Source organism: Barbatula barbatula (assembly GCF_947034865.1).
Source record: "Barbatula barbatula genome assembly, chromosome: 14".
NCBI lineage: Eukaryota > Metazoa > Chordata > Actinopteri > Cypriniformes > Nemacheilidae > Barbatula > Barbatula barbatula.
The window spans coordinates 17,331,546-17,357,606 of NC_136777.1; the positions used below are offsets into that span (position 1 = coordinate 17,331,546).

A 26,061-nucleotide genomic window follows, 5' to 3' on the forward strand; every position below is an offset into this window, starting at 1 on the left:
CATCACATTTCCTTTAAATATTGAAATAATGTAACTGATCTAGAGGCTCTATGACGCTGTTATTGTCTTCCGCTTTATTTCTTGAATGTTTGCCTTACAGAGCCCATGCTTGACCAGTGCTGTTTTCTTTCCTGTGTTGATGTATTTCCTTTTGAAACAGGAAGTTAGAGTGGCACGTATCAAAGGGTCCCCTTTTCCTTTGCCAATAGTCTTTGGTTTACATTAAAGCTTAAGCAAAGGATTCCCTTTCTTTCTACATGACATTGCTAGTCAGTTGCAGGTGGTGTTGGGGATCGACATTATATTTAACCTTGCCATGTAACAATTCTCAGTATAGAGATCAATGTATTGGACGTGCATGCAAATGTGATATGAGCCACTACAGGTTTTTTTTCTTTCTTTTTTTAAGAGGCCAAATTTAAAGCTGCAGTCTGCAACTTTTTTTGTTTTATATATATATATATATATATATATATATATATATATATACAAATTTAATGAAGTCCGCTCACAACTGTAAGCTTATACAAATAGTTTTAGGATAGACAATAAGCACACAGGCCTCAAATTAACAGGCATTAACTAAAGCTGCAAAACCCATATATGCCTCCAACGCCGTGGCAAAACAAAAGCTTGTTAACCTATTTGGTTTGATGATGTCATGTGGCCCGCGACACAAGCCTGCAATCTATCAAATCTATAAAGCTTTTAATAGTTCTTTTGGGAAAGGCCGAAACAGAGGTTGACCCTCCTCTCTGTGAATAGAGGCCTCATATCAGAGTGCACGAACCGGCCACCAAGTTTGGTGTGTCATACCCTGAAGAATTTCCTTCATTTGTGCCGGCCTTATTGGAAACAAGCGCTCATTGAAGTTCACACCAGTTCTTTGTGTTGGGTTCACGCACCTTTACACGGCCTGCGTCGTGCACGCGGGTCGAACTTCAGCAGGCATTAACCAAAGTAACCCAAGCTTATCGAATCAGATCTCAGTTTGTCTTTTAGCGTCACATCTTTTCCCAGCCTCTTCTTCTTGCTTCTTCTGCTTAAAAGATTTCTTTCGGATTCAGTCAAGGGGAAACCATGAGGCCTATGTTGCTAATGATGAAAGATGTTGAACATAATGGACCGTAAGTTAGGTGTGGTCACATGTAATGTTGAATGCGAACAATATACCAACATTTCAGCAACGCACAGACCCCTTTGATGAGTGAAGGGGGCTTTAACCTTATACTCATTGAATGCTTTTACATCCAACACCATTGACCCTTTAAAATGTGAACCGTGGTCGTGTTTTAACATTCAATGTGCCACTGTTTGCACAGCTTAGATGTATTGTGCACACGCCTCAAAAACAATTCAGCTAAATCAGAAGCGTGTAAAATTTGACAGATGTTTTTATTTCAACTTCAAAGGCAAATGGCGCATATTGTTTATGCTGTTACAGAATTTCATGTTTTTTCCACTTTTCTTCTCTTAGGGCAAGTCGGAAGTCATATGTATGCACCTGGCCGTGCGTATGTGTCATGGTGTCAGAAAGCATCTTTGTAAACATGTTATGGATGAAGCTGTTTTGGTTGCCCTGTTCACTGATGGATGTAAACCTCAGTTTCCTGCAGGGGAACAGAGAGGAAGGTCGTTCATGTGTTTGTACGGAGCTGTTGTGCCGGGGCCAGGGTACAGAGAACGGATGAAGTAGTGCCACACTGTTCTCTGCTTAAATGACTCTCAAGCGCTTCCCGCCCTCACGACCTTGGGCTTTGGTTTCCTCTCCGTTCGCTAAATATGCAGATATCCGGCATGTGTTTACTGCCGTTCATCAAAACAAGAGCGCAGAAGTGCATGTGACTGAGACGGTAGATGTTTAGGTGAATGAAATCAAACGGCGTGATAGAGAAGTGAAGAAAGTATTTAACTTTTCTATGTTTTTTTTTTCTTGTCTTTTAGAAAAATAGATCCTTGGTAATGACAAGCATGCCCACTGAGTAAGTATATGTAGTTGTCTTCTCAAAAATGCATAAAAAAATACAATAGTCATCTACAAACTAAAGAATGTCATTCTAATTACACACTCTCTAAAAGAGAGACCACCGATTTGGGTCACACTTCAGTATAGGGGGCAATTCTTGCTATTAACAAACCATTAACTACGACTTTCCCCCAATAAACTCTAAATTTGTTGCTTATTAATAGTTATTAAGGGAGTTGTTAGGTTTAGGTATTGGGTCGGATTAGGGATGTAGATTATGGTCATGCAGAATATGTGCTTTATAAATACTAATAAACAACCAATATGCCCAAAATAGGCTTGTTAATAGTGAGAATTGCCCCCCATACTGAAGTGTCGCCCTGATTTCTACCAGTTCTCAATTCCATACATTATTTACGGTCATAATGCCCCTGTAGTACTGTATATTGTGAAACATTTTCATCTCTTTTATGAAAGCATTGGGTTTAAGTTATGCATGTCATATTTCACCAGTACGTTATAAATCACTGCTGGCTTTCTGAAACCTTGTATCTCCATATGATTTTAATTTTTCCCCATAATCGTTTTATTAGACACCCTTCATGTTTCAGTTTCCTGAAAAACTGTGCCTTTGGACATCCAAGGTTTTGGAAAGACAGCCACCAAATGTAACATGAAAGCAAAATAACGAGTAAAGCCTGTTGTTATTGCGCATTTTCTAGAAAGCAGGAGGTTGTCTTCCAGTTGATCAGAAGTCTGGGTGGTTTTACAGTGGTGGATGATGTGTGTGAAAGCACCACTCACGTCGTGGCCGGCAGTCCCCGTCGAACCCTTAACATCTTATTGGGCATCGCAAGAGGATGCTGGATCCTCTCCTTTGAATGGGTGTGTATGACATACTGGATTTATGCGTATTAGTTTTTCAGTTGTTTTATATTTATTTTCCTGGTTTGAGCAGGTCCTCTGGTGTTTGGAGCACAGGCAGTGGGTTCCTGAGGAACCGTATGAACTTTCTGATCATTTCCCCGCTGCACCTGTGAGTACATCCATGTCTGTCATCTCACTGAACCTGTCCGATGTATTTTTGTTTTGGTAAAGAAACTACAAAGAATTTGAATGAATTCTTATTGCCACAACGCTATTAATGTGTTAATTGAGAAACTTTAGGCTGTGCTAGCTGTTTTTATTTAGTATAAAACCGTTTTATTTAATTCTGGTTTGAATGAAAATTTGAGAAAGGACACTAATGGCAAATAAACAGTTCCAGGTTTAATATACAGACCAAATACTATTACTAATTCAGCTAAATGCTTAACTGTCATGAAAATATATCCATGATGTCCTAAATAAGTGGCCTTTTCCATCACAAACATTTTTTTTTATTAACACGGACAATGAAAAGAGTTTTTGTTGATATGAAAACATATTTTCATTCCTCTTTTATCCCCAAACTTAGTGAGATTAGTGCACACTTGATCACAAACACCGACAGACAGTCAAACTGTGGGAAACAGTAAATGAGTCTGTTCTCACGCAGAAGAAGCTTAAAACACTGCAAAAAAAAAAAGCACTTTGAAGACCTGTTTTATGTCAGATATGATGAAAACAATAAAACCAAAAAGTACATCATGGCTAGCAAACTCCTCGTATACAACGCACAACTATGAAAAGGACGAAATAAATTGACACGATTTCTTGACATAAACATACGTTTTATTGTATCTATAGCAAATAAGTTATTCTCTATGTCAAAATAGTTTAGTAATGGTAGTTTCTACCAGTCGCTGTACAGATATATTTTCGAACAGGTTGAAAACAGAATGTACAGATAGTATCAGGACACATGAAGTCTAAACTTGCAATATATTTACTTCTCATTTCAAGTGTACTTTAGGACACACTATATCATAGAAATACCGACATGGACAGTATTTTGGTTGAATTTGAAAAACCGTGCTCGTATCTTTCATTAAATGACTGTAATTGTGCATCAACATGTAGCCCACTTTAAAAGATCTGTGTGGTTTAAAAGGCCCAAAGCATTAAACCATGCTTAAACGACAGCTTTAACAATCGATCAGGCATTATTTGTTTAATTTACACTTGTACCATAGTCACATTGACATTTATATAAAACCTAAATTTGCAAATCATCTAGTATTTACAATATATTCATTACATAAAAATAAACACCCTAAAAATAGAAAATACTAATTCTGGTTGTCTCGACATCTACAAGATGTCAGAAATCTTGTGAAGCATCAAGGTAGGTCAATCTGCAGGTGTGTGTCCCAATTACAACACCTGTGGCTCACAAGAAGAGTTCATGTTTCCTTTTACTTTGGTGATGCTCCATCCAAGGTCACGTTATGTTGTTGTATTGAATACATTAACGGCGTAACACCTAAACAAAGCTGCTTTCATAAGTGCTTTGTCTTCTAAACAGAAGTCTATAAGAAGTACATGTTCCTATTGGATAGGAAAACTGTGACCTCGGTAAAGATCGTGCACGGGATCGTGCGGTTTAGAAGTCTGCTGGTCTTATCTTCATAGTCGTGGCCTTTAGTGAATATGCAGAACCTTTCCAGTAGTACCATTTGATGCCATTGAAACGATTTGTGTTCTGCCCCTGCTGGTAGTAAACGCCATTGAGATTGGAAGGTCCACATGCGTCAAACCACCAACCTAAAATATAAACATTTACATAAATGAACTTATTATGTTTGAAGCACCTGCGTACATTAGAAATTGTAGTTATAATATATAAATATAAAAAATACATCTATATATAAATATAATGATATATAAGGGTTGCCAGTGTTAACACATGTGATAATTTTGTTATCTTTTGTCTAGCGTAACATTACATAATAACGCTCTTAAAGCGTGAAGGACTTTAAACTATTTAAATGCAATTTAACACGTTCAGTATAGATATACCACTTGTACGCGGCATTAAGCTGCAGATCTGGCCAGATCTGTGTTGAGCGGCAGCTCTTAAAGGGACCGTATACTTAAATCTGCTGCTGTGACTCTTGTCATCAATGTTAATCAAAGAACAAAAGTAAAGAAGAATTCAATGTGTTTTGTAGCTTTGATTCTGTATTTAATTTAGAATTTAGCATTAAAAACTGTAACGTGTTTGAGAACTTCATAACATTTCGTGTATATTTCCTACATGTTAGACATGAGAGCTCTCGATTTTACTGTTGAATGGCTATAATTAATGTTCAAATAAAGAGAAAATCATCAATTTAATGGAGACATAAATTATAGTACTAATATCGGAATGTTGGCTCTCATTCATAAAATAATGCTGTTAAAGTAATCTGTTGTTTGTACATTAATTTGGAAATTAAATGTGAAATCATGAGAATGTATATTTAAAAATGTTATGTGTGATTTATCGTGATTAATCAGATAATTTTTTAATCGATTGACAGCACTAACATATATATGTGTGTGTCTGTTGTATATAATGTTATAAACGTATATAAATAAAAGATTATATATATTTAATGTTGTGAGATTATCGGTGCTTCACCTGTAACATTTTGTAAATAGAGTAAGCCTGTAAAACGCCTCGTGAATTCAGTTGTAGTTTTGTTTCGGACTGTATAAATCTGCTAAGAATTGAGTATTTAGTATTTAAACCATGGTCAACCCCGCCACGGAAAGAAACTGCAGTGTAAGCGAGAGCGAGTCTTCAGTTCCCAGGCCATTAATGTCAAGGCCAAATTCCCAAATGAGCTGATCACTGATTAACTCCTGACTAATTCTGCTTGTAAGCCATGACCCAACTACAAAAATGCAAGGCGCCTCCTATACAGATTTCTGGGGCAAGTGCCAAGTACCAAAGTTCAATTGAGGAAACTCTGAGAAATCACTACAATGAGATTTATGATTTATGAAGCCAGAGGAATAAAAAAGCAACCTGCTCTTACCTCCTGAGAGCATCTGTGAGCATTTGCAAACACACTTGTCATTATCTACATCCTTTGTGCTGAAGTCACTGCCTGGCTGGCCCATGCTACTGGTTCTCCCGGCTGTTCCGCTGTAACCGTTGATGTGTATCCTGTGAAATTGCAGAGTTATGAGCAAGGCAACTGAATTTTATGAGGTATAAAAGAGGCCATCAATTTTCCAATTATTTACACTTCGGAATCCCGCACGCGCAGGTCATGTGACAAGAACCAACCAACCTAGGAATATAGACAAGCTCAGTGACAATGGAGACAGTTGATCACAGCATCAATTAATGTAGTAGCAGATCGAAAACAATTGAATCGCCCCCTAGATGCCCATGTAGGACGTCCACAGCTACTTGGCTTTGGAACAAAGCCATCTTGATTTTACTATAAAAACGGCAGTTAGCTGTGTTGTGCTTGTTTAGCGATCAAATGGCAAAAGTTGTCCCAGGGACGCCGGACTGCGCTGTATCATGTTTTTGCGTTACTCAGGCAGTAACTATTTCCAGATGACCAAATATTTCATTTGGAGCTTTGACAATTGTGTGCCAGGTCTCCGGGGATTTCATGACAACATGAGTCAAACCAGCGGCAGTGTTGATATGGGTGTTCACCACATCAACAGTATACACAGCTTCCTGCGGTTTCATTTCAAACAAGAGATCATGCTGAGAGTCTGTGTGTACAATATGAAACCCATTGTGTTTAGGTGTGGGGGCATTTCGTATCGCAGCATTGCTCTACAGTATATTGCTGGGATGTGTGATCATTAGTATTTGTGGATAATTACAAAAGTACATGAAACGTTCCATGATGGTGTGTTTGAAGTACACTATCGTTCTTCACCTGTAGTTCTGCTTCTCTCCATCAAGTGAAAACTGCTCGTATTTGGAAAAAGCTGCGTTTCCCTCCCAATCCATCAGCTCTATCCTCAGCACATGCTGCTTTGCTTGTGTCAGCTTGGAGATGAATTGATTTCCCAGCCAATGTTCACCGGAGACGTCACCAAAGCCCTGAGGTGGACACATGATCCATGCGTCAAATTTCATCCTGATCTTGGGATAAAATTAGGATGCGAGTGTTGCTGAATCCTTACCGCCGTGTAGTTCTGCCACGTTTGATGAAAATCGACCAGGCCATTGAAGCGCTTCTGTATGACGGTCCATCCACCTCCATCTGTTTCCATGTCACAGTAGGCCTGAAACACAGACGGTAAATTACTGGCAACTTCTGTTTTGGTCGTTCAAGACTCTTCTGTATAAACTGAATCTCATGTCATGCCTTTCTTTCGAGGTTTAACATAAACAAATAAGCTTTTTGGCCACTTTCTCAAAACGCTGCGAAGTGTGAAAGGATGGTGAATTGCCAGACTTCAGTTACTGCTAGTGAAAGGTATCTTAGGAGATTGCTGTCGGTCGGCCGGCATGTTCACGAATACAGCAAAAGAGAGTTTGCTTGCTGGTTGGTTTGCAAGGACAGCTTTAAAACCTACGGGACTGTTATGCTAGAAAAAAGTAAATGTTTTTGACTTGTTATTGTGGTAGCACTCGGTCTTTAGCTACTTAGGTTTGGATGAAGGTATTGGAATGAGGTGTCAAACACACATAAAATAATGATATAATGAAAAATTCATCGGTTTCAGATTTAACGAATGAAAGAATAGCATATCCGGTGATTCAATAGAAACTGGTTGATGATCTTGAATGGAGTTCTTACCTTAAATTGTTGTTTTGTATCAGGTATGGTCAGCGAGTAGACCCCACTGTCTTTGTTCCCGGACTTGAAAACTGCAGCACAGTCATTGTACTGATCTGGGTTATCCTGCATCATCGCTGAACTGCCACCTAGAAATTTGTCTTTAAGAAAACGTAATGATATTAATGCAAATATTATTGCAAAGGTGTTGCCAAGCAACACAGGGGCAGAAATATACAGTGGCGCAGTGATGCTTGTAATGCGGCCAGCTGTATGCTTTCGGGATTTTGCAAGGGCTTAACACGGCACAACCAATCAGAATCAAGCACCAAAATAAACTGATGGCTTTATTGAAATACTGTTAGAGTCACAATGTGGCTGATGGTTATTTTTGTAGCATCGGTCCCTTACCAAAATGAAAGGAATGGTTCACCTTCAAAATGAAAATTGTGTCCTTATTTGCTCACCCTCATGTAATTTTAAAGATCTTAAAAATGTCACATTTTGTTTTCACATTCATGAAAGCAGTAAGCTACGAGCAGCTGTGTTATATTGTGAATATAGTCACAGCTAAAGAGGGTGCTGACACTTTGCGTTGTCCTTTAACGATGACTGTATTCACAAGATCGCCTCTTGTAGCTTATTGCTTATTTATCCACCATTTTCCCAATGCGAGAAATTACCCATTATGCCTTTGCGTATGCGCTTAGGGCTAATGCTTAAGACTTCCGTTTTGCCGCTTGATCCCATCAGTAAGGCATTACTAAGCGAAATGAAAAAAAACAGTTTGCTTCTTGCTCCCCGAACTCTTTGTAAGTCGCTTTGGATAAAAGCATCTGCTAAATGACTAAATGTAAATTACAAAGTTAGCTTCAAAACTTTTAAACGGACATAAAAATGTCATTTTAAACAGCATAATGTCAAAGAGCAGTTTCTAAATTATTTCACAGGGGCTGCACGGCATGAGTTTTTAACCTAGAAAGTAAAAAGCAACTTTGTTTCTCACCACGAGAAGTTTGACAGCGACATCTACTGGGATGATGACATTAAACTCCTGCCAGCAGGCACATTTTATATATCGTCTTATGTATGTAGACGGCCAAGAACTTTACGATAATAACAACACTTTACGCAGCATTAACATTGTGACTCCCCTGTTAAGAACACTGGACTTTAGAAATGTGAACTGTTGATGGTTATGGCAAGAATTCGTCCAATCTAACGGGAAGGTTTTGATACCCACACCATATATAAATAAACCTGATGACATCGCGTTGGATCTTTTATAAAATAACCTAGTATTTGAGACATCTGGATGCTTCAGTGAGACTGGTTCTGGTGTATCATGTAGCGATAGAGCTGGTGTGTTGTTGAACGTGCCTTTATTTATATAGCTACAATGCTGACTTGGCCAAACATACACTTAAAAACATGCATTACATAGGAAATAAACGCTACTTAAGTATTTTGTGTGTCATCCAATGTGAATTTTTGTTTGAACACTGCGTAACTATAACAATTTATACATTATTTAGTTTAATATTACTATGTCACGTAGCCCTGGATGTATGCTTCATGTGTAGCGATATACTATGCAATAACAATAATGTAAATAACGAAGTAAACAATACGTTGTGATGTTTTTGAGAGTGCAGAATGCAGTAGTCAGAGCGAAGACCGAGCCGTCTTTAAATGTCATTTACTTTACGCTCTTGTTGTGTCACGTGGTAACACTCGTTCATAAGGTTTCTGTGGCTGTTGTGACGGCCTTCTACCGCAAAAATTCATTGAGAAACTTAATTTCTAACCATTAACAGAAATGTCCTCTAACATGGTAACAAATACAAAACGGAAGTGCGGAGTATCAAACGGGAAGTTACTCGCGGTAATGGTGCCCTCTATGGAGACGTCAAGAAAAAGGTGCATAACACGACTCTGTCGAATGCTTGATTCTGATTAGCCAGTCGGGACATCTGCAGGTTCGTTATTCCCAGATAACAACCATTTTGTTTTTAATAGTCCCCGGGCTCTGTCGTTCATGTGGATCAATGACAAAAACAACATGTAGTGTTTTCTGTACTTTAATGATAATTATCTTTCTCTCGGTCTCTATCTATGCAGCAGACTGATTTTTGTCAAACCTCTTCACAAACATTTGAACAGCTGGCGGTGAGCTGGCATGATATTGTTTTGGAAGTCTGTTTTGTCCCGATCTCACATGTGATAAGTGGAATACTGACACTGGCGGTCGGCGGCTTACCCGGAGAGATGGTGTGGATTAGATTGTTGACGGTATTGGTCAACTCCTGCTGCTGCTGTTTCATGGCAGAGTTATCAGAGGAGGCGCGGAGCAGCTGCTGCTCCATCTCTTTTATAATGGTGGTCTGCTTCTCCACCAGCTTTTTCAGCTGCTCTTTCTCCTCCTTTAAGTTGTCCTGCTCTGTGTTTCTCTTCCCTTCCATTTCCTCCACTCGCTTCTCCAGGAAGCTGAGGGAAAACCCAGAGAAGTAGCATTTAAAACATTGAAGGGGGATTACACCCCTACATGGTAAAGATTGTTGGTTAATACAAGCTTATGTTTAGATGCAATACTCACACATCTACTGTATTGTGTGAAGTGCAAAGCTAACGAATGGAGTGGTGTTTATTGACTTTTGCCGGGTTAACTATGAACTGTTGTATTTATTACCTGTTCTTATCATGCAGTTTGTTGATTTCATTTATCTGCAGCAGAATTTCTTTTTCCAGTTTGCTGGTTGAAATGGAGTTCTCAAGTAGCTGACGTTCAAGTCGAGTTGTTTGATTAATAACCTGAAGATGAAAAAAGACTTTGTGTTTCCCACAGAAAGCTTTCAGATAAGACTCGGCTTTAATTGCAACAGCCTTGAAAAGATGTGTCATTACGTGAACTATTTGGCAAGGTTGAAACTGATGACTGCTCATATAATAACATCTATGAAATCTTAATTTGTGTTTTTCTGTTTCACTTTTGCTGAATGAAGGTTCTCTCATCTTCCAATTGTATGCGTTTCAGTACGTGAGGCATTCTTTAAAAGAATGTTCACACAAAAGTCCCCAGAGTGTTTCGTGGTGTTTAGCCATGGTACATGCAAGAACAAACGAGATGAGAGAGACCCATTTTTAATGCCTGAAAGAACCTTCTAGTCCAATGCTATATGAACCATTTATTTTTTATTATAGAGTAAAGATTTTTGCGATTTTTGTGATTTGGATGTTAAAGTCCCTGTGAACCAGAAGTTCCTATTGTTTTCACTTCCATATTTTGACGCTTTTCTGAGTGAAATGGAACTTTAAATGAAGGAAACAGTGGGCGTGGCGATTTTGAAATGGAACTGGCCAGAGCCGTTGAATATGAGAGTTACGACACTCGATCTCGCCACAGTGTGGTCACATGGTTCATGGAGCCATCGGTAGTTCCAATCAAAGCCATGCTGTCAACATATGTAAAAGGATTCTAGCGGGACAGACAACAGCAACTGTAATTGCATACATTTAGCTAAGTATTAGCACATCGTGTACACTGATTACTTCGATGACTACATTTATAGCAGCATTTTATCTTGTGAGAAATAAATATGAGATCAGTCTTTGAATTATTCAAAGTTACTGCCGCATGCCATTCTTCCTATGGAAGTCTATGTGAGTGTCGTAACTTTCATATTTTCAAGCACACTGACAGTTGAAGGGGAGGAGTTAACGGATGCTCCGCCCAAGCCGTCTAACAGTGCATTTTCAGATTTTAACTAAAATGTATGAGGGCACACAAATTTTAAAAAGAGAATGACCCACATTGATAATCTATTTAGAGTAAATGCTGCAATATTTCATGACATTGGGGAATTGTCGTTTTTAATTTCACTGGGACTTTAAAGGGTCACTCACTGCAGTTTCACATCTTTGAATGGATTTTGATTACTGTGTTTAAAGACTTCTTTATTGAAAGCTTAGACTGTTCATTTCATTGTTGACTGCAAATGTGAGTTGAAGTGGGGAAAAGTTTGCTTTTGCCCCCGGAAAGAAACGGAACAATCATATTCAACTCAGGGCAAAGCATGTTGAGTAGGGTATTGACATACACATGCTTATTGTATTTTGGGTTAGGATGTCACCTCTGGAGAAACGGTTTAAGAAACTGAACTCAGGCAAAATGGCTTTGTTGTGGGTCATTTGAACTTGATAGCATTGGACAGACATGGCTTGAGAACAAAGGATAAACCAAGGAGGGTAAATCCATCTGTTCCAAATCTCAGTGGGCAACAGTTTCAAGTACTATCGGCATGCTCCGGACACGAAAACTGTTACGAACATTGGAAAGCAGAATTATGCCTCCTAACGCCAAATTATGGGACAAATGTAGCCTTTGTATGAGTTTATATAATGTCATTCATACGTTCTGCGTTTGTTCCAATGATGTTGGGGTGGAGCTTCTTTTTGTCTTATTTTCAAATGTGTTTGTTCAATTCACGTCCTACGAATTCATACGAAATTGCTTTCTCGTAAATTTGGTCAGGTTGGACCTTCACAGAGAATGAAATCTCATAATGCATTTGTGTATTGCAGTGAGCAGTCTAAATCTGTCACTTTTGAGATACCATTAAGATGCAGTTGCCTAAGTAGACTGCAAGACATCTTACTTGCTTAATCACAGAGTTAGTGTTCTCTGAAGTACACACTTAACTAAAGTGCTCACCTGTGCTTCAACAGTAGTGATTTTTCGCGTCTGCTCAGCAGTCTGACTCAGTAGACTCGTCCCGATCCTGATCATGGTCACTGTGTGGTTTTGTACGGCGTCGTGTTGGAGTTGGGCCATGTCTTGCTTAAGGTTGTCCTGGATGTAGTTCTCCAGCTGTGAAAGACATCAGACATGTGATTAAGTAGATGCTGATGATACCACATCTGTCTGTGTTTTTTATATGAATATACTGTAGATGTGTTCTGGTATTGTATTTAGCTGCTGAATGTACGTTTTGCAGATGGAGTTTGTTCCTGTCTAATACTATTGTTAGGTAAGAATATAGAAACGCAGCCTGCACCTTTGAAATGAGAAGCGTCTTTCAGTTTGTCATGTTATTGACATGAACAGTCTTTTTGTTTGGAAGCAACCTTTCCTCTTTCATGTTTTAACTTTAAACTCTAGTGGCAACAGATCATCCCAACCCACTGTGACATTACTTGTATTCTTAAAAATGCACCGATACCAAAGACCGATATCTCGTGTGACACAACGGACTGAAATTTTTGGTGAAATTTGCATTGAAAGTTAATCAGGTTTGCAGGTATCGGCAATACCAGAAAAAAAAAATATTTAAAAATGTTATCGGTGCATCCCTACTCTTTGCTACGGTGCATATGCAACTCTTAAGCTTCGCTTGCATCAATCTTGACATCTTGCGTGTTTGAAAATATGTCGCATGTGAATACTACCTTTGAGATTTTAAAGCTGTGGTGGTGAAGAAGATTATCAGGAAGTAAGATCTTATATTATGGCCCGTGTCATACATTCCCCAAAAGTAACCCATAGTTTTGGAACAACACTTGAATGAATAAATGATGACACAATTAATGGATCTTTTTTTACGAACTGACCCTTTAAATGGGTGAGTGGTTAGAATTTCAATTTGAGAGTTTTGTATTGAGTATCCTGACAGATTTGTTCCGGTCCACTGTGCTTTAATTTACCAGCACTGAGTTCAGATCTCTTTATAATGGAGTAATTGTTTCTGGCATCTCAATAGTCAGTTATCATGCCCCCTTTTCGAGTGGGTCAAAAGGCAAATCATATCTTATCTGTCAGTTGTCATAATAATAATCCCCACTTTGAAGAAATATGTGTGCTTGGCAGGCAGTTCTTCCTCTTTTAGCAGATGTCGAGCAGACAGTTTGTTTGTTAAGCTTCTTAACATAAACTTCAGTGTACATGCAGGTGGTCATTTCCCTTGAAATATGCTGCTTGAAATGATAAACGTCTGGCACTGTCAAGACGTTACGTGATTTTTAGCTAACTTGTTCTTATAATGGCTAATCCTTTGGATCTCAACATTTTAAACAATTTATATTTTAATACATTTATAAGAATAGGCCAATTGCTGCATATAGCACTGTCTGAGCCTCCAATCCGTACGTTGGTTTCCTCTATTGAGTTCCTGAGCGAACACTCAAACAAACAGGATGGAAATGATGAGTGACAAGTTGCATCCTCGATGAAAATATTTCTAGAATGCTGAAAGGAAAAAAATGGCAAGAGTAAGAGAGTCTTTCGCTGTTTGTCCGGAAGAGCAATTTACAGTCACGACACTGTTGTACAAATATTTTTAGTTTGTGTAATCAGGTCGATTTTGTTTGTCTTCCTCTCATCGTGAGTGTTTTGTGGAGCACGGGTTCACGTGAAGGGTGTCATGATTTGTCGAAGGAACTGCGAGCAGGACGTTCCATTGATGCTTCGTGATCTAATCAGTTGCTTACTCCTGAACCAAAAAATCCAACTTGTTTGTGTGGATCTACACGAAACCGCTGACACATACTCTGACAGATTGTTTAACCAGCACAAAATAAATTGTGTTAAGTGTTAAGGCCACTTATGAATCAAATATGCCTATAGTGTAACATAGTGTTAATTTTTGAGTGAACTGTCACTTTAAGGTCTTCGGGTTCACAGCTGTTGGGGAAGACCCCAATTCCAGTTGTCAAAATATTGATAATTTTGCACCCATGAAGATATAAAAGTCAATGTTTTTGTAACTAATCTGAATGAAATACGGCAGTGCTTGAGAATATCGATCTTTCATCAGTGCCATTAGAACAGTGAATTATGAGGACAGATACCATTACAGTATGTGGAACTAAACAGTTCATTCTGCTCAAGGTTGCCAGATATTCGCAATTAAACCAGCCCATTGGCAATCAAGACTAGCCAGAAATTAGCCCACTGACCCTACCCAAAATATCAAAACATTATTTTCATAAATATATTAGCATAAGACTGACAGTTCATTAACAAAATTCTACCTTTAACCCTCAGAAGAAGCCCAATTCAGACAACACTGGCAACACCATTCCTGCCCATCTGTTAACTTTACTCTGTGACACTTGTGATTCACTCATTTACACAAAATGTGTAAAACTCCACATTAGTATCAGTAGAATCAACATATTCAAGAGTCATTACTGTTTATTTAGCATTATATCCTCCATCTCTAGTTGCTTGAGTACAGTAAATGTTTCATGTCAGTTTTAGTCTGAACTTGACGTGAACCTTAGACACCCAACTTTCATCCCAGTCTGGTCAGTCTGGTTGGGTTTAAGTGCGGTTTCTTTCTGGTTAATGTAATCCAGCTCTTGGTCCGTTTATATAATGAGATATGTTTGACTGCCCCTTCGTCTTCTCTGCTCCGCTGATGCCATTGAAAGGAATGACGTTTATTCCTTCAAACCAAGGCGCTCCGTGATGTTTCCTGATTTTAAGCTGCTCGAGTGAACTTGTGACATTGTTTCATTGTGAGAAACTCATGCTGAAGTCATGGCGCTCTCTGCCTTAACAATGCAAAAGCAACGTGCTGTTTTAGTAATGTTTGGCTTTGAACCTCATTACGTTTCCATCATCAACATGTGTACGGTATTCGCGGCGGCTGTTTGCTACTGTAACATGAACAGCATGTTGTTGTAGTAGTGTGTTTTACCAACGAACAAAACATTCACACTGGTTTGTTATGTAAAAGTCAGCTAGGGAAGTAAAAATACAGAGAAGAATTGGGGGACACGCAGTAATGAAAAATCCATTCTACTATAAACAAATACAGAGAAGCTAATGTATTTTGTCAATAGAACGGCTGTCATGAGTTAGGACGGGTTGTTAAAAAAACTCATCAGTTACTCACCTTCGAGTTGTTCCAAATCTGTATAAATTTATTTGTTCTGATGAACACAGAGAAAGATATTTGGAAGAATACATATAACCAAACAGATCTCGCCACCCATTGACTCCCATAGTAGTTTATAGTAGAGGTCTTCACGGGTCCACTTAGATCCGAAAACCCGAGGTCCGGCCCGAGACCCGAGCGGGTTCGGGTCTAAAAGATTCACGGGAGCTTCGGACACGGGTCGGGTATATTATTAGTGTCTTTGGGTCTCGGGTAATATAAAGTAAAAAATTGTTTTGCTTAATTGACTCGAGGAAGACCCGAACCATCCTATACAATAACAGCGCGTTGCTTGTGTGTGTGCGTGTGTAGTTACCAACTCTCCTCCAACCCTCAGCCGATCGGTTGAAAGCCACGCAAATCTTCCGAAAGTCGCGGTGATTTGAAATCACCTTAGAATTGAAATCCCGAAGTTTCCAACGCTGCAGGGGTTTGCACTCGATGTAGTTACCATCGTATTCAGGAAAAACATACTTCCACCAGGCGACCAGAAGTAGATATTAAAAGACGCGCACATTTCAGTGCTACGCGGTTTGGAACACATTGTTGAGACAGAATGTTCGCGCGAGTGGTTGCCATGTCGTCACTTATTTAGATTTGATTCACAACCCATTTAGCCTCAGTTTGCGCAATTTGCCAGAGCAAAACAAGAAGATCAACGTGTTCATTGCCATATCAATTTCATTAATAAACGTCGGTTTACATCCAGGTCTAGTCGGGTTTAAAAAATATATACGATGGGTCGGACTCGGGTCTAACGTTATCGGGTCGGTCTCGGGTCGGGGCTTTAAAATAAAATCGTTATCGGGTCTGGTTCGGGTAAAAAGTGATTCGGGTCATCTCAGGTCGGGTAAAGATCTTCCAAATATCTTTCTCTGCGTTCATCAGAACAAAGACATTTGTACAGATTTGGACTCGAAGGTGAGAAAATGAGAACATACGTTTATTGGGGGGTTGACTATCCCTTAGGTTGTAAAAAATGTTTCCGACACAACCCAATGAACAACTCTAAAAATTGAACCCGAGTCTGCAGCTAAACACAATCTTTACATTTCACATCTGATCTGCATTTGAAAGCAAAATCTACTCGTGTTTCTTAGCATTGATGTACAAGAAGAAAGTACCTTCTGGAGCCATTGCGTGTTGTTCTCCATGATGTTCTCCAGTTGTTCCAGTCTTTGGACCGAGCTGTCGTAGTCCACCAGGTCATCACGCTGAACTTGGTTGAGCGAGCTTGAAGGTCCTCCACAGTTCTGCAGCTCCGGCAGCAGAAAGGTGTATATACAAGGACCATTCTGGATCTGGTGCTGTTTCTTCCCCGTCGATTCTGAATTAGCCGTTAATCCTTCTCCAAAACGAAGGCAATAACCTAACGCAAAAAACTTAAATAGTATCCCGGTCATTTTCATCAAGTGTCCGTTCAAGCAGTGGAAGTAAAGTTTCCCCTTCTTGGAGCTGTAGATGAAGAGAGATGACTCTATTCTCCTGGTCCAGGATTGTGCTCTGGCATTATGTGTGAGCTTCATTTATATGCCATGAAGAGGAGTAGGAGGAGACTGTGTCACTGAGGCGCTGGTAGAGTGACACTCGCTCGTACTCGCCCCTCGTCCGTCTAATGGGCTCCTCCGTGCGGGACCGATATTCAGGCTCCTCCTATGACCCCTGGCTTCTCAATCCAGCAGCGCGAAGAGCTCTCGAGCCAGACGGCAGCTCGGGAGCTCTCATTTAACACTTCCCCTCTGGACTGCATGTGATCTAAAGAAAGACATGACAGTGGGTCAGGTCGGCGGGAGAGGACGGCCGACAATGGCTGTGTTTGTGTTTTTCTTAAAGGCTCTGATGGGCAGTTCAGGATGCAGCTGTATACTTCAAGTAACGCAGCTTCAGCAATGTCCATGTCACACCATATGACTACAACTCCAGATGTTTTCCCCTTGCATAGTCTTTTCTTCAAAGCACAGATATCCCTGACTGTTTGTCGGGGACCATTCATTCCCCACTTTTATCTTTAAACTGAACGCAAGCAAGTGTTTGGGGTTATATAAGAAAAAGAAACGCCTTTTAGATTCTAGAACAAATGCAATTGTAACATATTTGCCATCTTGGATTCTTTATAAAGCGATCAACATTAAACATCCGTCTTCAGTTTGACGGAGTTCATACCAGCTCAAGTTTACATAAGACTGGTTTTGTGATCCAGGGTCATATTTGTTAAGTATCACGGGAATACTTGTGGCAAAAGCCAACGTTGTGTTGTATGGGTCAAAATTATCGTTTTTCTTTGATGTTCCATGAAGATATTTTTTTTAATTCCTACCATAAATATATAAACTTTATTTTTGTGAGTAATATGCTATGCAAAGGACAACTTCAAATGTAATTTTCTCCGTATTTTTTTTGCACCCTAAGATTCCTGAGTTTGAAATAGTTGCATCTCTGTCAAACGTTGTCCTATCCTAACAAACCATATATCGATGGAAATCGTGTTTATTCAGCTGTAAGATTGACAATAAGACTGGTTTTGTTCTCCAGGTCCAGAAATATTAAGAAATTCTAAATTCGTAGATGTTTTAAGTCAAATCCTTTGAATAACAATTGATGTACTGACGTTGTAAATCATTTTCTCATGAAAAATGTCATATTAACCTCATTCCTGGAATATGTTTGGGAAGAAAATCTAAAAGGCAGCTTGTTTATAAAAGTATCTGGCTCTTGGTCAGAGGACATTTGTAATAGTCATTTCAGAATGATTCCTGATCCCTGTTAATGGAACAGCTAAAAATATTCATTCTCAGTTCTCATATCGTCTGATAAATTCCTCCTTCATCGGCTGATATGGTCATGCGTTTCTTGCCGGCACATCGCCGTTTCTTGGAACGGAGCCGCAGTTGATTGCGTTTTCACATAGTATCAGATGTTTGCAGTTGCATTAAAGCGTTTGACATGTTTTTCTATTATTATTATTATTATTATTATTATCATTATTGAATTATCACACCTTTAGTTGTGTAGATGTTCATGTTTATATGTTTACATTCTTCCATTTCCCAGATGGGCAACTCTGTGAAAATGTAAACCTCACCATGAACCAAAAAGTATACTGACAGCACAGATATCAACATTTGGTGGTAAAAATACCCATTTACAAGTATTCAAAGCGCTTGTAAAATGTTTAGTGTATGATTTTTCATTGGGAGTTAAATGCCTTTTTCAGGATTGTCACATCCATAACTGTACATATTCTTCATAAAAGGGTATTAAATTCATAGCTATTTTATGTTCTGTGAAGAGGCGTCCCTTCAGGTTTGGGCATTTTAAGTTTTTCGTCTCCTTTTTTTCTCACATCCATAACGCGTGTTTATTTCCCTTTTTTGAATGGAAAACTTGTGCATAGACGGATGTTTTTCTGATGTTTAAACTCATCGACAAGGGTTTAGTCAAACTTCAACAAATGGTTCAGTATATTGGCAACAAATACATTCTCTGGGCGTTTAAATGTCACATCCCTAATGCTGGAATTGCCCAGATGCTTTCATCCAAAGTGACTTTCAGCATTCAAAGCTACTCAAGCTTTACAGTTTATCAGTTTGTGAGTTCTCTGGGAACTGTGGTTCAAACCCGTGACCTTTGCGCTGTTAATGCAATGCTTTATCAGTCGAGCTACAGGAATACGTTTAAATGCGTTAAAAGTCAAATTATTACATTTCTGTTACAATTTAGAATGAAAAACAGGTCTTAAAGAATAATAGATCGATCGTATTTCACATCACAACAATTTAGTTTAAAGTTTACAAAATAGAGGATAGTCACGTAAATACAAGCAGCTTACAAGAAAACACTATTTTATAAATTTGAAAATGAATTACAGCAATTTCTCACTTTAGATGATAAAGCAGTATATCGGGCTGAAAAGCTGACATGAAGGAAGAGGAAGGCAGGTGTTGTGTGAGGAAATAAATCCGCTCAGAGGATGTTTTGTCTGTTAACCCCTCGGGTGTCTCGTCTGCTTGGATATCATGCGTCCTTGTCGTCACTTCCATTGACACCTGAGAGAACATTGCTTTATGATGACCATCAAAGCTTGCATTCGCTCTAGAGTGCGTCACAGTTTTCAGTGGAAATGCACCGGAACAAACATGACATTTTTGTGTTTTGACAAATAGTTGGCAAGCAAAGCATAACATATAACATTTATGGCAGTATATCATACCTTGTTTGTGTTTATTACAGGACGATAGACCTTATTTTGATATATAAATATAATAATGAATACAGCATTTTTGCCTTTGAATTGAACTTATGACGTTGGGTGCTGCTGGTGCCGTGCCATGCCAGTTAAAAAAAGGAAATTTAAACTATTCAAGATTCAACATCAAAGTGTCGAAAGGCTTGTATATTTGATATGATGCATAGATAAGATATTTAAATCTACTCTGTTCATCACTGATGTAATAAAGGAAAGGAAAAGCACAAGTTAGAGGCTTTTATCTGTCCCCAGAAACATTTCCACGTTTGTCCCGGCCCTTGTGTTATCACTAAATTATTTAATTAAATTTCATTGTTTTCTGCCTCCAATCGCAATATAGTGCCCTCTGCTCCATTCGACACACCGTGTCATGTAAAAATCTATTTCACGGCCGCAGTCAGTACAGAGGATGCAGAGAAAAGTCCCGCCGTCACTCAGGTGCAGGGGCTGAATCACCTTTCCTCATTGCATGCGTGGGAGGACTTCTGTTTGTGTTGATCATTTAATGTCAGAAGGAAGTTGCTGGAGGAAGGAAATTACACAATGTCCTTCTTTTTCTTGAACAGAGTTTACAGCGTGCTAATGCTCCGTCTCTTTTATTCTAGTGAGAGGATTTTCATTAAGCTAGAGACCTACTTGCTTTGTGTAAAACATTTTTTGTTAAAACCGTACTATGGAAAGTGTGTGTAACTCAGTGTTACTGGGACGAGAATATTAATTAAGTTTTATGTCTGCAGACATAACGGTAGATTATTCTAACATTAAATAATAATTGTTATATATTGCCATTAAACATTTTATGTCCCCAATTTAGCCATTAAAAATGATAAATAAATGGTGTTTAATACAGGCACAATTTATATTTGACCCCGTTATTAAGTGTATTCACTTACAGCAGTACCTCTGGAATAATGATGAAACGGATCGCGGTTTATCCGTGATCCGTGTACGGTTCGGAATGCATGTGACCAGCGGATTAACTGAAAGTTTATTCATCATAGATGAATAAACTCTCTTTCTCGCCAGTATCTGGAGTACAATATGAAAGCGCATCATCGCATCTTAACCCGCTGCGTAAAGTCTAGCTGTAAAGTGAAAGTCATGGACGCAATCCAATGCGCCATAAGCGATCCACAAAAAACTTAAACGTGCACCACTTCAGCAATTTTGATTCATAACTGAGTAACACATTCGAGAAGATGAGAGAAAATAAGGCAATGCTTACTCCATGATCGCCATCATAACACTTTATAATCTGATCTCTGGGGATTCAGCTGTCAGCCGTATTGCACGTTTATATCATATTTATTTTTTATAAATATTGACATTTTAAAATAGGCCTAATGGTGGATTCACACGGCACGCGCCGGTCCCTTCTGTCCAGTTCATTTTTAAAGGGAAACATGCGGTAAGCATCAAAACACGGGCCGCTTCGTTGTAGGAGTGGAGGCGGTGCGCAAGAGGTGCTGGTGCATCCAGAATCCTGGAACTTCCGGCATAAAGGCGGCTGCCGGGCGGCAATTCTACCACGTACCATGTGAATCTAGCATAATGCATGCATACTGTATAACATAGCCTTGAAGATAAATAATAACGGTTTAATAATCTGTTAAATAATGAGGGTATTTTCACAACTTTTTTATAAACTATCTAAACTGCTCATATTATAATAATAAAACTATGATGAGCATTTACATTAGCTGATCCGATCCGTGACCCAAAATCCACAATACAACAATAACCGTGAGTTTTGTGATCCGTTGCACCACTACTGTGACATCACTTTTTGATATAGATATATGGGTCATACGTTTAAATGGTAAAAAATGGATGGCGTCTTTTTGTAGCTGAACAAACTGTATATAAAGAATTGGCTGCATAAGTTCTGTAAGAAGCAGATCAGTCATGTTGTTCCTTGAGTTGTGAACTTTTTACCTTCACCTCTGTTAATGAAGCGTAAAAACGTAAGTCTGAAACGGTCCAGCACTTTAAAACTATTCCCTGACATTGTTTCAGCGTATTCCTATTTTATTCAGCTGCTTAACACACTCAGGCATATTTGTAAAACAGAGCAGATTGTCCCATTCAGCTTCGTCGCTGACCCATGGCAGTCATGGAGCACGCTCCAGAGTCCCCAGTGATGTGAATGTGTGCCATGCCAGCAGTCTATCTGTTAGTGTGCACCATTGAGAGCACTTGGACGGAGAGAATAGGCCGCTCAGATTGGAGCCCTGGGAGCTCAAACGAGGCGCAGAAGATGCCATTATGTCTAATCTTTGATGTATTACCCCGATCAACTGCAAACTGTGAACGTCACAAGACCTTTGTCATGCACATATGCCCAACACAATGACATTCCCATCACTCATGTGCGGAGGGTGTACCGCCTCCTCCTGATCGCTGCAAAACATTTGGGCGCTTAACTCATTCCTGACGCTTTTTAATAGAGATGTACAACTGCATGTGACAAAAATGCTTTTGTAGTCATATCAAATGTCTTTTTTACATTGAACATTGTCATCATTTACACAAATTACACAATGACAGAAAGGAGTGCGAGGTCCTCTTAAATGAAATTGCAGAACTTGTGTTTTAAAACATATTCATATATGCATATGAATAGCGAAAACAATGATCAACGTTGCACACTTTGATATCATTGTGAACACTGCGCAGTCTGGTGGTGGAGCGGTCCATTGGCTCATGTGTCTCGTACCGCCACATGAATGGAAATATGCATACGAAAATGATATGCAGATGACCTAACTAGGCATAAGCTCCATATACGGTTATATCGGGGAGGAGATTGCGGCAAAAACATGTACGCACGGTCTTCCCCTGATTGGGATTTATCAAGGGAACACTTTAAGTGAAATGAACACTTTAAGGGTTTAATAAATAAGACCCCTGGTCAGGCCTGCTGGGGAAGTGTTCTCAAAAAGCAGTATTTTTAGCTTACTTTTACTAAATGTTTGATATTTCGACTTGTCATTACACTGTATTCTCTTTCAAACCCACTTCGTCTAGTTATTCTCTTTACTCGCTCTTGAAAAACAGACCATCGGGTGTACTAAACATTTCTCTCTTCTATGGCAGATATGCCGGCTACAGCAGCATCTGTCAGCTGGGGAGCATCAGCAGGATCTGTTCCAGGATCAGCCTTCCATGTTTGTTTCGCCGCACTCGCAGCCTCCCTGCAGCAGTCTAACAGAGCTCATTCAGCTGTGTGGAGGAGATGTGTGCCGGAGCGTGCGACAGGCAGGAATCTGCATTGGAGAGTACAAGGGCAAGAAACCAGAAGGGAACCGAAGTCTATCTGAACAGTGGGTTTTAGGTAAGATGACATACTGATGAGGATTATTCACAATGTACCACAAACCAGTGGCGGCTGCTGCACAATTTTTTGGAGGGGGCGCAACAAACCATGTGGCTGGGGATGTAAACGTATGATCACGCATCTGTGTCTGTGTCTCTGACCGTGTGCCCGTCCGTGTGTGTGGAGTTGTGAGTCCATGTTTTGTATGTGGGTGTGTCTTTCCTATGTGTTTTCACCTTTTTTGTTTTTACTTTAAATGTTTTGCTTACAGTCGATATGTTTTATGTACAGCTCCTTTCTAACAATGAAAATTTTAAAAAGCGTATATAAATAAAGTTGACTTGACTGCTTGGCTAAAAAAAGGCTTTACTCTCAAAGCATGTAATGGTGTTTATTAACAGTAATAAGATGCCAGTCCATACTTTTATATACTTTGAACTATTTTGGCGCGATTTCAAATTGTATTGACACGTCCAGTATAGATTGACAGCTTCTGTCTGTGGAACACGGCTCAACACGACAGCGGTCCGTGTGCTGTACACATGGGCTAAAGGCTGCATCAGAATCTGTCAGACAGTGCACCAGTATTAAGTTGTCTCTCATGCTTGAATGAACAAAAACATACAAGATTATGCAAGAAAGCGAGTTAATGAGTTAAATAAAGTCTGAATGAACTTTAAATGAATGCAAAGGCTAGTGAAAATAGGAAGCGTGTTAGACCTGCTTAGTGGCAGATCTTCAAGGGGCCGTGCTCTTAAAAGTGATGAAGTCAGGTGTGTGTCGTCTTTACAGTGCGAGCTTCTCAGTTATAATCTCATGCGCACTTCTTTATACAACGCAAGCTGCACAGACACGCATCTTTATACAGTTATAAAGTCAGGCCTGTCTGCGCAAGCTTAGCATCATCGTTTAACAACACGAGCTGGACAGTTATAAAGTCAGGCACGTCTAATCTGTATAGTGCAAGTTTATATGCCCCTCTACCCTTGTTAATATTTGTTTACAATGCGATTTGCAGCCCGCAGCGAGAGTAACGTGATGGGGGAAAAGTGACAGTTTTTCAAACCTTAGGTAATAACTGACCTTTTCATTCTAGGGACAAGTCCTAGGGTTGTAAATGGACATGTAAAACTGTTTCTGGATAATGTTTGCACTTAATAAAGCCACATCAAGTCAAGTCAGCATTATTTATAATGCACTTTTTATAATTTTCATTGTTACCAAGTGCCCCTATTGACCAGCCGTCACTGCCACAAATGCACAAATGCAGCAGGCCTTATATTGATACAGAACACTAGTGTATTGTTTACTGTTCTGTATAGGTTCTGTATATACAGCACATCATTGTGCACATACATACATTTCACATTCACAAACGAAAAAATATATAACTAAACAGAAAATTATATTCTAATTTAAGTCATTTTAATTTGCTCGGTTTTAAATAAGCCTTTTTCCTTTTTCAGACTGTGTCACCCATCTCACACTACTCCCATATAAAAACTATGTGTTGGAATGAAGATCGATGATGATGTTCAATGTGAAATCCTTGTAGTTTAGAACTGTAGATGGGTTTTTTTCACGAGTAGCTACTATTTTTGTAATGTTTATGTGTGTGACACTTTAAAGTGCAGGTTTTGTATGTCATTTTCGTCTTATTTTTAAAAGATTTATTTTAAGTACTTATTTTGTGTAACATGTAGTTAAATAAAACTGTCTATTAACTGTGAAACATGCTTCAAATAAATGTTATAATGCAAAGTTAATGGATTATACATTGCAAAGAGAGGGATGATCTGAATAAAGATTTATTATGATTACAAAACTATGTAAACATCATTGACGATAAAAATAGGGAACCTAACTGAAGCTATCTGTCTGTTGATGCACAACAGGCTTCCCATGAGCAACATTTCATTTCACTTCAGCGATGTCTGATTTGTGAACATACCGAACTTAAAAGTAGTTGTAGTGATTTATAAAAGACTTCCACATATTACTTTTTATGACATTAAACATTGATGCATTATAACAAATATAACAAATATTTGAATGCTTTTCCTCACCATGAATGTGCATTATAATATGCATACAAATTTATATATTTAATAATAGCAATACAGGAGCAGTAGTGCTTTATGGCTGTACGTTGCCAGGACTGTTATAAGAATATTCATTTCTCGGTTATTATTTATGTGCATAGTCAAAAACTGCTGTTTATTATAATTCCTATAGCGCTGAATTTTATGCACGGAAATGCACTGTAAAGCGGAGGTGGATGACATAAACAGACCATATACAGTAGCTCAATCTTCAGTACTCCGTACTGAAAATCCTGTGGACTTTCTAGGCTAACCCTGAACCAAATTTGTAGGTCATTTCAACGAATCCGTAACATTTATGTCACAGGGAAATAGTCCAATATATAAAAATGCATAAATATTAACTTTAAAATATACATTGTTTTATTAAACTTACTTGAAAAAGAAAACGTGAAACTAAAAATTTTTATTTGTTACGCTCTATGGGTTCATGAAACTATCACTATCATGAAACCATAAAATAATTGACTCATTCTTAGATTGTTCCAGACCTGCATAAATGTCTTTGTTCTGCTTATCACAAGATATTTGGAAGAATGTCACTAACCAAACAGATCTCATCCCCCATTTACTACCATATATGTGACCCTGGATCACAAAACCTGTCTTAAGTAGCACAGGAACATTTTTAGTAAAAGCCAAAAATACATTGTGTGGGGCAAAATTATAGATTTTTCTTTTATGCCAAAAATCATTAAGATATTAAGTAAAGATCATGTTCCATAAAGATATTTTGTAAATTTTCAACCCAAAATATATAAAAACTTTATTTTTGTGAGTGGACGGCCAGCTACAGGGCCTCGGATTAACAACTTCATAGGCGATTTTCTC

General features: G+C 38.8%; 2 protein-coding genes across 5 annotated transcripts in view; one reads left to right on the forward strand and one right to left on the reverse strand.

The window, feature by feature from the left end:
• mcph1 (microcephalin 1) overlaps window positions 1–24,950 on the forward strand; it is a 38,034-nt gene extending 13,084 nt beyond the window's left edge. For 2 of the 4 annotated variants that reach the window (XM_079473377.1, XM_079473378.1), the window contains exons 11-15: window positions 1,945–1,982; window positions 2,689–2,851; window positions 2,925–3,002; window positions 22,909–23,146; window positions 24,595–24,950. In XM_079473377.1, coding sequence (XP_079329503.1) covers window positions 1,945–1,982; window positions 2,689–2,851; window positions 2,925–3,002; window positions 22,909–23,146; window positions 24,595–24,647 — 570 coding nt within the window. In that variant the 3' untranslated portion in view covers window positions 24,648–24,950. The remainder of the gene's footprint in view (window positions 1–1,944; window positions 1,983–2,688; window positions 2,852–2,924; window positions 3,003–22,908; window positions 23,147–24,594) is intronic. The other 2 variants (XM_079473379.1, XM_079473380.1) reach the window with 1 other exon arrangement.
• angpt2a (angiopoietin 2a) lies at window positions 3,664–17,065 on the reverse strand. The gene is made up of 9 exons (XM_079473382.1): window positions 16,691–17,065; window positions 12,341–12,496; window positions 10,319–10,440; window positions 9,890–10,116; window positions 7,651–7,790; window positions 7,031–7,132; window positions 6,781–6,947; window positions 5,911–6,041; window positions 3,664–4,651 (listed from the first exon to the last, which is right to left on the reverse strand). The coding sequence occupies exons 1-9, from the start codon at window positions 16,973–16,975 to the stop codon at window positions 4,491–4,493; spliced, it is 1,491 nt and encodes a 496-aa protein (XP_079329508.1). The 5' UTR covers window positions 16,976–17,065; the 3' UTR covers window positions 3,664–4,490.
• Window positions 24,951–26,061: the final 1,111 nt, after the last annotated feature.